The 15,626-nt window shown below is 37.4% G+C and overlaps 1 protein-coding gene across 1 annotated transcript in view; it reads left to right on the forward strand.

The window, feature by feature from the left end:
• The window catches only part of myoz1a (myozenin 1a), a 50,266-nt gene that overhangs the window by 23,349 nt on the left and 11,291 nt on the right, over window positions 1-15,626 (forward strand). Inside the window, exons 3-4 of the mRNA XM_039768293.1 lie at window positions 4,611-4,801; window positions 5,602-5,863. Coding sequence (XP_039624227.1) covers window positions 4,611-4,801; window positions 5,602-5,863 — 453 coding nt within the window. The remainder of the gene's footprint in view (window positions 1-4,610; window positions 4,802-5,601; window positions 5,864-15,626) is intronic.

Genomic DNA, 15,626 nt, shown 5'->3' on the forward strand with positions numbered 1-15,626 from the left:
ACCACTGCACCCCAGATCTGTACATAACTTTTAAATTGTCAGGTCTGTTAGGCAGGAACTGTCCCACTTGAAAGAGCAACAGAAACCCACTCCTTCCACTTTGTGAAATTGTGAAACCATCTATCAAGACTTACAGCGAGGTTCATGCAAGTCTTTTCTGTTAAAAGAGTACCACTTCTCCAGTCGTGGACTGTAAGATACCCAGGCAACCCTTAATTTAACATCGGGTTCCTCAATGCTGCCCCAATCTGTTGATATACCTACATTTATAAAGTGCTCTGTCAGGACAGAAATAAAATGGATTTGTTTGAAAAGGTATCAGAAGATGAAGTACAGTTTTAATCAGGTTAAAGAGATCACCCTAACCCAACATCCTATACAAAACATGAATCAAGAACATAATCAGGAGTTGAAAGCAAGAAGTCTTTAACCAGAAATTCTAAATCTCAATATAACGCCTGCACGTTGTGACAGATAGGGGGTGCTATCACTCCTTTGAACCCTTGTCCAAGACGCCAGACACCAGATAAAAGTCCAAAAGTAGACTATTTTTATTCTGCACAGTGCACAAAGCACCTTCTCCTCCACAATACTCATTAAACAATTCAATCACAATAACAATATACTCTCCACCACTCCCACTCACGTTGCCACCCTTCCACCCAGCTCAGCTCGCCGTCTGGGAGCTCCCATAATCCTTTTATAATCCCTTTTATAAATGTGATCTCCTATCACTTCCGGGTCAGATCGAAAGTCCTTTTCTTTACCCCGGAAGCACATCATTCCCCTTGTCCATGTGACTCGGACGTACTTCTGGGGCGTATGGCAAATAAACATCATTCCTCCCTGCAACATCTCCTAGTGGCCCCCATGGTATCCAGCAGGGCTATGCATAAAAACTCCAATGTTTATGATGCCCTGCTTGTCTTCGTGGCACCTCCATACTGCAGGGAGGGCTCCACCTGGCGGCTTGGGGGTATTGGCTGGGATGAACGGCCGGCATACACCACAACGGTTTTTGTTTGTCTCCACAATCTCAGAGATCCAGGAAGTGTACAGGACTGACCTTTAAACTGTTGCAAAACCCCAGTCATCTGTTCATAGAAAACCCATAGCAACAGTATACACTCCATGTGAAGAAAAATGGTGGCGCCCATGAAAAACAACATGGCAGTGCAATATAACATGAAACATTTCCAACCACAATAAAATGAAGTTAAGACAAAAAAAAGTTGTTGAATTGAATCAGGAATATGATGAAAGGGTGCTGAAGCCTTTAAAAAAAAAAGGATTTTATCTCAGAGACACAAAGAAGATTTTAAAGAGAAGACCATGAGAAGCAGATGTGGTAAAGATGTATTCTTCATTTGTATTAAAAGGGCTAACCCGATCTTGTGTCTAATCCCTAATCACAATCCGAAAATCAAAATTTCAAATGACAAAGCGGAGCCAGAAAACCACTAATATAAAAGTTGCAAGGAAAAATAATATTCAGCCCAATATCAGACGATTTGGGTCAAGATGTGACCTTGCTAAATAATGTTGCATTGGTGATGTCCACATTTATGCAACTTCAGTAGAACATGTCAAGGATTGCCACAGAAATAGGCACACTAGAATGTCAAAACAAAATAGTGTTGCATAAGAACAATAATAATTTTGTTCCGTTGAAAACCAGAGATTGAAATGTTTGACAAATCTAAAACTTTTGCTCCCCATAAACAATATGTTATGGTAGGGGAGGATGCAAAGCAAAAATATAAAAATTACAAACAAGAGGGAGAAGTTTGTGAAAGTTCCGGCTTCTAGCCAAAAACAATAAGTATAACAAAAAGGAGTTGCCTAAAAGGGAATCCTGGGTAACAAAATCCAAATACACAATCCAGAAGAATAATTCAAAGACCACAACAGAAAGAAATAAAAAAAACAGGAAATCCTATTATGCTAGTGTACTAAGTTGGAAAGTTTTAGATAAGAAACCAGTAGCAAAGGTGCAGTCAAAGCCGGAAAAGGGGGCAAAACTGAAATAGTTACCAAAACCAAAATGAGGATCAAAAATACAGGCATGAGTCAAAACCAAAAAGATCTTTTTAGAAACAAGGTCTGCTTTTTAGCAAAAGACTCATCATCAATAAGGGTTTTGGAATCCACACACTCAGAAGAGAAAGTGTTTCAAATGGCAACATTTTAATCTGTTGCATTGTTACCAGAGGTTCACAATTTCTGAGAGCACATGCCAAATGACATGGGAGCTGCATTAATAACAGGATGACAAAAATGATGGAAATTGTAAACAAAATGGACAAAATAATTCACAGGAATGAAAAAAAAAAAGCTAATCGGATATTCAGATTCTAGGGCTCCAAACAAACATACAATGTCTGCAAAATCCTGTAAATTAATGAAGACAAATGTGAGAAATTTTAAATAACAAACCCATTCATAACAAAATCAAAACAAAAAAAAAACACAATATTTAGAGACTCCAGCATTTTCAATGCCCCACTACCCAATCTTCTCTGGTCTTAAATAGCTGGAGGAGTGGTGATGTCAGGGTGACCCTACTTTTTGGGGTACCAACCCACAGAACACATGGAATAGATTCACATTTAAAGTGACAGTAGACAATTAACAGAAAAATGATCAAAAACAATGGTAACTGCAAAGATACATGGAAAGTAATCATTTGGATTTAACAAAAACAACAAAAAAAGATAAATTACACATAAAGCTCAGTTAATACATTTCAAGAAATAATCAAAAAGAAACGAAATGAACTGCACACAATACAAAAAACTTAAAAGAGAAAAAATGATAATTTGGAAGACAGGGAACATGGCAGAAAAAATACACGTATCAACACTCTGAATTCACTAACCTCTGACAATATCCTTTATGCCACAGATACACATTCTTTTATTTTGTCCCTGCCACTTTGAATTTCCCCTTCTCACTTAAAGCTTTATTAAGCCCTGTCCTTGTCTTGTGCCGTGCTTTTCTCCTGTCAACTGGAGAGCTCATCACTGCATACACTGTAGAATGGACAACTTTGCATAATCTACTCATATTGTAAACAGTAAATGCTTCTCATTGTTACTCCTAAGAATTTACCAAAAAAAGAAACTGTTGGAGTTCCTGCTTGCTATGTAAAGAGAAGCTCCAAGAGCCACTGAGTCTCTTCATCAAATGAAGCTCTTTGAACCTTTGTGTATGTTAAGTATGGTACAGTAAAGATCCTGGAGCTTTTTCTGTATATGTGCAGGGTGTTTTATTGCTTCTGTTTATGAAGTGATGTGTTTCAATGTCAGTTACATTGGATAAATCACTAGTTTGTTATAAAAGCATCACTTTGACTTCCTTAAGAAATATTCTTATTGTTTTGTAAAGCCTGGTGGTCAATGGTCTTGATGAAAGGAAAGAATGTACAGCAAGGTCCAACTGAGAAGATCTTTTATTCCTTTATCAATTTTGATTTTCCCACAGGGTGTCAAGAACCACTTAAACATCCAGTGAGATATTCATATTGTTTTCTAAAACATGGTGCTCAGCAGTCATGGTGAAGGGAAGAAACGTAAAGTAAAAAGATAATTTTTTTCCGGTGTCAATTTTGGCTTTCCCACAGATTTTCAACTGCTATGGTTTGAAGGTGAAAAGGAACAGAAAATAAATCTTGTCAAGTACAATTTCTTATTTTTTTTGCCTGGAACATAATGACATGATGGTTTTGCACTTTTGTCTTTTTGCATTTTATTAAATAGCCAGCTGTCATTTCAGCCACCCACTTTATTTACTGATGATGACTTTGAACATAATTCTTCTGTCTGTAGATGCCTCACTTTCATTTCATACACCGCCTCCCCAACCTGACGCCAGATGGATTGTATTGATTTGCATAGGGAAGTGAAGAAGACAAAAAAAAAAAATTACAAATGATTTATCCTATCCTCTTCTTGACATTCTGCAGGCTTCTGCAATGTGAGCAACTGACATATCTCAGCAAGGCATTATTGTGCTGTTAAGTCAATGATGCCTTGGTTGATCTGATAAAGTTTTTAAGAATTTAAGAATCTGAGAGGCTAAAAGACAGTGATTTTTGGAATCCAGGTATCACCTTACAGTGTGACAATTCAAAGCAGGGACAGACCGTGGATGATACACCAAAGCTCACTCATATTCTATATGCATATTCATTAATTGTGGGCTACTTTGAAGTTGTCAACTAACATAACATGAGGGAGGAAATCAAAGTACCTGGTACTGCCCATGCAGACACAGGAAAATGTGCAAACTTCAGACAGACGTTGAATGGTATTTGAACCCAGCAGCCTGAGCTGTGAAGAAACAGTGCTATCTACTGCATCAGTGTGCTATTTTATTCTAAGGGATTTATATTTTTTTAAATTTTTGGCCATGGTTAGCATAAGTAAGTTTTATAATAAATAAGCAAAGATGAGTTTGTATGATTAACTCCAGTGCATGGGTAAAACAAACTTTAAATAATAAAAACAGAGAGTTGCTAATGGTGATGAAACAATGAACTGAGAGAAAGAGAGAGAGAGAGATTATGTATTTATGTATTTATTTTTCTAATTGAATTATACAATTTGCAGTTTTGGAGCAGACAGATCCTGAATCTTCAAAGCTGAATCTTGGCAAGAAAATCAGCACACCCAAAGACATCATGCTGGAGGAGCTGTCGCTGCTTAGCAATAAGGGCTCCAAGATGTTCAAGATGCGTCAGAAGAGAGTGGAGAAGTTTATTTATGAAAACAACCCTGATGTCTTCATTTCCGATTCTGTGGTATGAACAGTAATACATCACCCTCCCCGCGGGTGGTATTCTGCAAAACAGACAGCACATGGCAGCTCTCTAAGTGTTTAAAAAGTGTTACAGCATAAATTTAGTCTCCCTATAAACACAGCAAGTCATCATAAACAGTGAGTTCTTTTGACAAAAAGACATTGTATTGGCATTTGCTAAACTATGGTATTGAAGAGGATTTTTTTGTGGCAGGTTTGAGGGGCTTTGATGAATCATGGACTGTTGTGATAGAAACTGTCCATGATCCCAGTGAGTGTAATGATGTAATCCCGGTATAAGCAGACATACATTTTTTACTAAGAGTCTCTGTAAATAAACATCTTGCACTGTGGATTTATGGAAAAGTATACCCATCATGAGGCTGCTCAGTGGTCTTTCATGGCCCTTAAGGGACATAGTCTTTGTATACTGATGCGTATGAGGAGGTCATGAAGTACAGTGAGACCCATAATCCTAAAAATAATATGCTGGTTATGTTTGGGTCAGTTAACTGTGGCATTGGGCACAATGAAAACAACTTAGAAGGGAAAACAACTCTTGACTAATTATAGTGTAAAACCTCTTCAGTCCAAGAGTAACTAATCAGTCCTCCATGTGAGAGGTGAAAGACACTGGTGAAATATTGTAGTTGGGATTCAAGCTAGTACACTCTCAAACAAGAGTAGATATAACACAAACTGAAGATGTCTGACTAGCAAGAAGGATAAAGCATATGCTTAAAGCATTTTTTTAATAAAAATGTCCTCTATATTTGAGATTTCTTGTGTTTCTGCATCTAGGATAATTTCCAAAAGTTCGTCTCTGGTCTTGGTGGTGATGTACAGTCTGGAAGAAGCATGATGGATGTTGGAGGACGCTTGGTCAGTGTACAGATGGTGGGTCACTCCGGTACTGGAAAGCTACAGCAAGCTCCTGTCCCTCCTCCAAAACCTGGAGACCGTAGCAAGAGTACAGCAGGAGGAACTGGAGCAGGCAAAGGAGGAGGATCAGGGAGCACTGGTGCAGGAGGAGAAACGACTGTGGAGAGTATTCACATTCAAGGTATGCACAAAGATTAATAGAGGGATTCACCTAGTGAGCCCATCACATGAACATGCACTCCACACAGGCCAGAACAACTCGAAAACAGAAGTTAAAAACAGTCTGTTCTGATCGTGAAGCTTGCAATCAGGTTTGGCAGCATCCTCTGATTTCAAAACTGTCCTACTTTTCAGACTACAGTTATGAAAATAAGCTTTTCATTATACTGTATTTCTATTATTTTGAATCACACTTGAATCATAACCAGGGATGAAGAAAATTTTTTAAAATAAAGTAATTGATATAGTACACCAGTTAAGTGGTCTTTATTCAGTTGAGCTTGTTAGGTCATTAACTGAAACTAATTCAGTTACTATTAGTTATAGTAATGTGGCCACTTAAGTGTAAGGTCTATGTTAGGGTGCCACCAGTGCGGGTGCCAAGTTATTTTGCGCCCCAGGCCAAGCTTATTAGTGCACCAACAGACTATTCGGTAGCTAACCCCATGTAGCTGGGTTCCCCTGACCCTTATGATCAGAGTCCTAGGTGAATGCCAAATTCGAATTAATGGTGGTGTTAACCCTGGGTGCCACTCTAATATGTAACAACAATTACATATCACATACAAATATATGTATTTCTATTCCAGAGGGGTGCAGGTTATGTGATTAAATGGTTTAACTTGTGTGAAAAGGTGTGGTGGATATGTGTGATATGTAGTTTTTGACTTGCAGTTGTGCTACCATGACTCTAAAAAAAACTAAATTAAGCAGGTTTTGAACACTGGGTATATATTTGTGTATATACAGTACAAAGAAGAAGGAATATTTAAGGGAGCACAACAAAGTTTCCACATACAAATGATACAAAGAAAACCCTAGGAGTGCCACTGAGTCTACAGTACATATGAGTCACTCATTTCAGGACATTCCAATATCAAACAGAAAACTGCTCTCCTACCTACCAATGGTCTTTGTCAGTTCTTTCCTGTGCATCCAAGCCACTGTGTTAATTCTAGGATCACTAAACTTGGGTTTGACCTCTAAATCCATTCCTGCGGTAATTTTCAGGGATATGTTCCAGATTACGGTTGGTTCAAGAATACCCTAGAAAGCTCTGTTGCTATCTTGGAGTGCCACCTTACAGATAAGAGTATTTACTTTTTTGTTGATCTCCTGTACCTGTCTAGTACAGGCAGAGACATCACACTTATCCTATGCAGGACTACTTGTTCAGCCTGGAGAAGTTAATCAAGTTGTCTGTCAACCTCCCCAAGTCTCTCCTTCATAATGGTGATGTCTGAGCATTTGTTTCCAATGATTCACTGTAATGATAGAGATTCATATCACTTATTTGCTCAAATCCATCCACATCGTAGCGGGTCTTACCATTCACCAGTGTGGGTTCCTTCTTTGGTGAAAAGACCCTGGCTTTACTAATTAACGCACTTTCAGTGCTCCTTTTATTTTGGCAATTTCAACCATTATCTGTCCAGTGCTGGCTGAAGGTCTCTGCCATACTACTCCAAACATTACAGTCAACTGCTTTTATCATCCACAGCATGCTTGTAAATACTTTTATCTCGCACAACCTTCCTTCTTGGTTGTTTCTTGTTGAGAATCCACTGTAAAATTTCTAATGTCCTCCTTAACTTTATGAGCACCCAATTTCCATTTCATTTTTTTTACAGCCTCAACATTACCTGCAATGTTTGTTTTGAATCTGATCCATTTATTTGTCATTCTGTTTCCTTTAGTAATTTTTGGTAATTTCAGCATTCAGGTTCCATGTTTCACATCCATTCGCCATCATGGGTAAACACATAGGTTATATACTGTACTTTACAATGGTAAGCTACTTTTAAAAATAAACTTCAGTTTACAGAATTAACTCCAATCCAATTTAATTCTCCAGGTTATCTCTTGAGTTATTTTTCTGCTTGTAGATTTAAGCAGACCCAAAACACATAATCATCAACTATTCTAATTTTCTCTCTGTTCAGATTTTCATCCTTTCTTTCAGCACAGTAATTTCATAACACTTTAGTTTTAGTCAAATTAATTTTAGGCCTTTCTCCTGTAAATAATTCCTATATCTTTAAATGAATTTATTCTGCATTTGATTTGAAAAGTATTTTGTTATTTGCAAATTGGAGGTGATCAAGACATAACCCATTAATGACCTTTTGCAAAGCTGCAGAGAAAAGATTATATATAGATAAAAGTTTATATATATATATATATATATATATATATATATATATATATATATATATATATATATACCGGCCATTTTATTAGGTACACTTTGGATGACCTTTTGCCTTCAGAACTGCCATAATTCTTCATGTCATACATTTATACATTCAACAAGTTGCTAGAAACATTTCTCAGGGATTTTCATCCATAGTGATATGATAGCATCTTGCAGCATCTCACAGTTGCTGTAAATTTGTCGGCTGCTCATCTATAATGTGAAGCTCCCATTCCAAGACATCCCAAAGTTGTTCTATTGGATTGTGATCAGGTGACTGTGGAGGCGATTTGAGTACAGTGAACTCATTGTCATGTTCAAGAAACCAGTTTGAGATGATTTGAGCTTGGTGACATGGCGCGTTATCCTGCAGGAAGTAGCCATCAGAAGATGGATACACTGTGATCATAAAGAGATGGACATGGTCAGCAAAAATACTCAGGTAGGCTCTGGCATTTAAATGATGCTCATTTGGTACTAACGGGCCCAAAGTGTGCAAAGAACATATCACCCACAGCATTACATCAACACCACCAGGCTTAACCGTTGATTCAAGGCAGGATGGATCCATGCTTTCAAGTTGTTCACACCAAATTCTGACCCTACCATTTGAATGTTGCAACAGAATTAGAGACTAATCAGAGGAGGCAACATTTTTCCAGTCTTCTACTGTCCAATTTCCTGTTCTTAGCTGACAGGAGTGGTGCCCAGTGTGGTCTCCTGCTGCTGTAGCCCATCTGCTTCAAGGTTTGACATGATGTGCATTCAGAGATGATCTTCCATATACCTCAGTTGTAATGAGTGGTTATTTGAGTTGCCTTTCTATCAACCCAAACCCAGCCTGGCCATTCTCCTCTCTGGCATCAACAAGTCATTTTTGCCCAGAAAACTGCTGCTCACTGGATATTTTCCCTTTTTTGGACCATTCTCTTTAGACACTAGAGATGGTTGCATGTGAATATCGCAATAGATCAGTAGTTTCTGAAATACTCATATTGCCAACCATGCCACATTCAAAGTCACCTAAATCCCCTTTCTTCCCCATTCTGATGCTCGGTTTGAACTTCATCAGGTTATCTTGACAATGTCTAAATGCCTAAATGCATTGATTGGCTAATTACATATTTGCATTAACAAGAAGTTGAACAGGTTTCCCTAATAAAGTTTCCCATGAGTGTATGTATGTATGTATGTATGTATGTATGTATGTATGTATGTATGCATATACAGTATATAGTGCTTGTATTGCTTAGACTGATACACTTCTTGAGAAAATTGTTTAGTTTTGGCAGGGATGAAGTCACAAATTAAATAATTCTTTATATTGAAGTTAATTATTTTAATAACTAAAGGTCTCACACAATGATAAGGTTATTTCAGAAGTCAACATTCTGGCCACCCAACCTGCATGCACCTTGCTTATGTTTAATTACCATGTAAAATGGATTCAGCTGACCCGTAACTATCTCTTATGGTGTCCCACAGCCATGTAATGAAAAGCCTGGGTTCAGCAAAGGAAAGGATGAGTTCACTGCCATAGCAATTTCTGTATCTGATTAGTCCTTTATACAGCCTTCCAAAGGAAAAGGATATCAAATTCAAGCCTGTGAGGCAAAAAGAATCAGCATAGGAGCTAAGATTTTGGTATTAATGGTTATGGGCCAGTTAGGCATTCTTCATGTTATTGCTACGCTGTAGTTATTTGCTAAAGAAGATAGTGAGACACTGCAAGATAAACATTTTACTAAATATTACTACAATTGCCAGGCTTTATAAAATAATGATTTCTTTATATTGACCATCTGTTGCCAAGCCATTTTTAACACAGGATACAGCAGCCCTATAATATGTAAATTTGCTTGCTGGCTGTGTATAGATTTTTTACAACTTTAATAGAATCAAAGTCATTTGATTAAAATTAAATCAGTATTATAAGTTTAAAATAAAAGACCTTTAGTAAAGTTAAACTTAGTATATCAGTTTAATGTCCACCATCTGTGGTGGGCTGGTGTCCTGCCCGGGGTTTGTTTCCTGCCTTCCACCCTGTGTTGGCTGGGATTGGCTCCAGCATACCCCCATGAGCCTGTAGTTAGGATATAGCGGGTTGGATAATGGATGGATGGATGTCCACCATATCAATTTTCTTCAAATGTTTTTTTCAAAACATGGCAGAATTTAATCAGTAATATTTTAAAATAAGCTCATGAAGCACAGAGAATTTATTAATTTAAGTATGTTTACAAGCCTTAAATTTCACACCGTTTGACTTGCTCTCTCTCTCAGGGGTGGGAATCAATTTGTCCTTAACTCAATTTTTCTTTTTGTAAAAAATTGATTGATTTGTATGGATTGCAATAAAATTAATGAAAAAAAAATTAAAAATTTTCTTCAAATGGTACAACTTCCATCAGCCTTTTGTGCACAGCCACATGGCACTTTAGAGGTGTTGCTAGTCAATCTCAGGGCACAAAGACAAGGAAAAATGAACATGGTGGCAATCCTAAGGTCTTGTCGTTGGCCTTATAAATATAAGTGGCTGTAATTGATGGTATGGAGTTTCATTTCCAACCATCTTAATAAAAGATGAAATTGAATTCATTTTGCGCAATCAAGCATATCAATTCCAAGCTGAATTTGAAGATTTGCAAAGGTGGCTTGACTAGTAAGAATAAAGCAGAGATCAGGAGTTGAGGCTTCAGCATCAGTTAAAGTAATTCACAGCACAGCTACAGAAACATACCATTAAACTGCATCATAATCAAATGTTGACACTGAGTTAATAATTATTTGATTTGAACATTTTCTAAGCTGGATTTAGAGATTTAAAATGTTACACAGCAATCATCGGCTTAACACTCATAAACCTGGCCAATGATCAGCATTTGTATCCAGTAAAGGCACAAGTTTAAGATTCAGTGAGAAAGTGTATTTTTTTTTAATTATTAATTCAATTAAAAGCAATTTCAGCTTTGATTTAGTAGTAAAATTCTTGAAGCATTTTTAAAAGTTATGTAATCACCTTGAATTACCCTGGCAAGATTTACATTAATTTAATGTGGGAATAAACTCTCACAAGGATGGAGAGGAAATGTAAACTCCTCTCTTAAGAGATCACATGAATCTGAAAGTGAGACAACTATGTTACTATACCAACATCCAGATTAAACTGTAATACATTATCACCTCACTTTCCTGAGCTTATTAACTCGCCTACACATTTCACTTCTTCATCACACTGCTGATATGCTAGCCAAAATGTATATCTTTAAGGACAATCATATTCTGTGTTTCAAGCTCAGATGTGCTTTACAGTTTGAATACAGCATGATATGACATTGTCAAACCTGGATAATCCAATTCATGGTCCTGGGACCTCAGATCCTTTTTCAGCAGCACAGCTTCAGATTACAAGTCAGGAAACAGCCCTGTACTGGGAGCCATTCCATTGCAGAGCCCACTTTGAGCACATAGCTGAATTCACACAGAGTTAATCTGGAATTACCAATTAAAAGAACCTGAATGTCTTTGAGGGATTCAGGAGAAAAATTCACATAGACATGCAACTATACATGCAAACTCCACAAGGACCAATGCCAAGTTTTGGATCTCAAATCCAGGTTACTTTCTTTACAAAGTAACAGCACTGCCTATTATGCTACCTTACTGCTCCTACAAGGAGCTAAAATATTTGAATTGAAAATATCACATCTTTTACTGCAGATGCTACATCATGAGCCACCTAACTTGGATTAAGGGACTTCTCAGGTTTCTATCCTATCAGAAAATACGCTTTTAAAACAGGGGCAGCTCTGTAGAGTTCTTGTGGTTTGATACCACCTTTGTAAGTGTGTGGGAGATGGCCGTTTTATGTTTTTCTTAGCTTACATGGAGAATGATTCATTAAGGGCAATGTGGCCTTGATGTGACAGGATATTTCAGATGCTTAAAAAGGTAACATATACAAGCGAAAGCAGGGAAGCACAGGTGGACTGTGGGTTAAGTTACTTCTGATGACAGTAGGGCTGCTGGCAACTTCAACCCCAGGCAACTTCACTCACCATGAGTCAATTACATTACGCAAAATCATGAGTTCCTCTTTGTGTGTAGCTAGAAGCTGTAACATGCACTATCACTGCCAATTTCTATTTTATTTACAGTTTCAAAATTAAGTTTATGAAATTTTTGGAACTACCTGGATTTCTGCATTGATTACTCATAACAGTGTGATCTTCAACTAAGTTACAATAACATGACAAAAATAAATAACACACAAACATTTGGGCCCCTTCTTGTAAAAACTGAACTTATTTTAACATTCACAGTCCAGGCTGGAAAACAGCTGTGAACCTCTAGGCTAATGACTTGTCCAAAAGCTGGAGGGTGGTGTCCCAATCCATTATATCCGATATGATGTGTGGGTTTGAGGAGGCCACCCTAATAGCAAAAGCTGGCAAATCTTGGTTATTGATAGTTTGCTCTTAAGAAAGATCTGTTCATTTGAAGCATGATCTGATGAAAAGAAACACCGGAGGACCTTATTACAGAATTGTGGAGATGAATAAATCTAGTAAAGACTAGATAGATAGATAGATAGATAGATAGATAGATAGATAGATAGATAGATAGATAGATAGATAGATAGATAGATAGATAGATAGATAGATGGCACTTTAACTGTCCTAATGGGGAAAATTAGCATTCTACAGAATCTAAATAAATAAATTAATATTATAACAGACAATGATAACACTTCTCAAATACACACCAGAATAACTAAAAAGAAGGAGAAATTTCTGATTTGGCCAAAGATAAAAAAGCACATTCTCAGTCACATTGAGGCATTATACAGGTGTATTGCTCTTGGTATAAAGAGCCACAATAACGTTTCCAGTCCAACTTCTGCTCAATAATTCGACGGCTGAAAGTCCTCAGTGCTAGTGTGTAAGAGTGAGGATGTGCAGTATTGTTCATAATGGTCCACATTTTTGTTTTAATCCTCCTTTGCTACTACCTCCTTGGAGTCCAGAATGTGTCCCATAACCGAAACAACATTTTAATTGAGTTGTTGATTCGGTGGGCCTTTCTTGAAGTGATGTTACTAGACCAGCACACCACAGCATACAAAATAATACTGGCCACCACAGAGTTGTAGAAGATGTGAAGGATGTCACATTGCAGTCTCCTAAGGAATAAAGAGCCTGCTCTGATGTTTCATTTATATATTTCCTCTGTGTTACGAGACCAGTCCAACCTTTCATTAATGTGGAGCCACAAGTACTTGTAGAAGTACAGTACACCACTTCAATATCCACTTCTCAAATAGGGACTGGACATAGAGGCTCTTGGCACAGTAAAAGTCAATAACCACTTGCTTCTTCACCCGAGTGGCACAATACTCTGTCTTATCCCCCTTATCAATGCACCCCATTAGTGCAGAATCATACGAGAAGTTTTGCAAGTGACATGACCTGGTGTTACATTTATAATCAGAGGTGTTCAGAGTAAAGAGAAGAGGAGACAGGATTGTTCCTTGTGGTGCTCAAGTGTTGCTCACATCCATCTCAGAAACACAGTGGTTGAGTCCCACAAACTGTGGTCTGCCCGACAGATTATCGACACCATAAGCTCATCCAGCTGCATATCTCTCAGTTTATCCATTAACAGGAATGGCTGGATGGTATTGTAGGCACTAGAAAAAATAAACTACCGACTATAAAAGCATTTCTAAAGGCCTGGGGGATCTTCAATCCACAGTAAGACAAATTACCTACAAATTGAGGAAATTTAGTACTGTTGTTACTCTTCCTAGGTGTAAACTTTCTGCAGTGATCATTTTGAGCACTCAGCTTGCAAAACTGAAAAAGGTAAAAACTACAAAGTAACAGAAATGGACCCGGAGCAATCAAGTCAAGCTCTATTTTCATGTGTACACTATAAGTAAAATCCAAAACAAGAATGATGTTCATGGAATAACAAAACTGAAGACATCACTGCTCTCGAAAAGATACTTGTTGCATGTGTCAGTTTTTCGCAACACCACAAAGGTGTTCCACAATACTTGTAGAATAATGTTCTGTAGTTCAATGAGACAAAATTGGCAGAAATGCTCATTGCTCCCATCTACAGTACACTGTGAAGCATGGTGGATGGAGCATTATGGTTTGGGTCCTGGACAGCTAACTATCATAGAGAGGACTAAGACTTCAAAACTATATCAAGACATTTTAGAGATAGATAGATAGATAGATAGATAGATAGATAGATAGATAGATAGATAGATAGATAGATAGATAGATAGATAGATAGATAGATAGATAGATAGATAGATAGATAGATACTTTATTAATCCCAAGGGATAATAGAGGAGAATTATAGTGGTAGTGCTCTATGAAGCTTAAAATTTCAGCCCAAGTGAAAGAGCTTTTCATAGAAACAATTACAGGAATATCAATGAGCTGAAAGTATTTTGTAATAAGGAACAGTCTGAAAGTCCTCCAAACCCACTCTTCAGCAATAACTTATAAATGCAAAGGTTCAACTACCTTTTCCATTCTACTGTAGACTGTAAATGCTTAAATGGTATTTTTAGTACTGATAAGATCTAGTCCAATTCTTGAGTTATTACTTTAAGTTGTTTGTATTTGACGAGTATTGTGATTGCATTTGTAATTAGTATTATATTTGTAAGCTTCTGGATTAGCAGACTCCAAACAAGTCCAGCTGGCAAAATGGGAAAAGAAGTCCCCAAAAATATATCAAACTCCCTACAAGAGGAGGATGACCAAAAACTTTGACTTAGGCACAAAAGGGCAACAAAGCATCTTTAAAAATGAAAAGGATTAATAGAAAAAAATAGAAAAAAGCAAAAAAGAGCAAAAACAGGCAAAAATGAGTTACATAAAATCCTAAGCTAACAAGTCCAATACACCATTGTACTGTCCAGACAGTAACATTTTTAAAGTAAGGACCAGGAGAAATGTGAAGTCAAAAAATCAGCCAAGGTGTGAAATCCTCTCTGTCAAAAATGTGGGAATGTATTCAAGAAATTAGAAACAAGGACCAAAAGCCAGAGATCAGAAACTGTAAAGACAAAAAAAATGTCCTTAATCAAAACCAAAACACAACCAAAAATTCAAAGTGAAAAATGCAGCAGCAAGAATTTATTTACCAGGAAAAATCAAAAGCAACAGTCTTTAACACAGTGTTTCAAGGTTTATCTGCAAACTTAGAAAAAACATGGACGCTCCTCAAACCCCATTTGGTTGCCATTCTGAAACAACCATACACAGATCGTGTTAATCATCCTCATACGTGAGCAATCACAATTGTCTGTTAGGCTCCCACCTGAGGCATCAAGACACCTCCACCTGCAGTCCTATGGTGCACTCTGCAACTGAGTACTCATGAGCATGTGCAGCATTATAGCAGCTCTCCAATGAATTCTGAGGGTTGGAGGTAGGCATGAGATGCCAGCAGGTAGCTATGAGCACATGGCACATGTAGTGCCATAATTGCTGTTTCAATGAATAAT

This window comes from Polypterus senegalus, chromosome 1 (assembly GCF_016835505.1).
Source record: "Polypterus senegalus isolate Bchr_013 chromosome 1, ASM1683550v1, whole genome shotgun sequence".
In the NCBI taxonomy this organism is placed as follows: Eukaryota; Metazoa; Chordata; class Cladistia; order Polypteriformes; family Polypteridae; genus Polypterus; species Polypterus senegalus.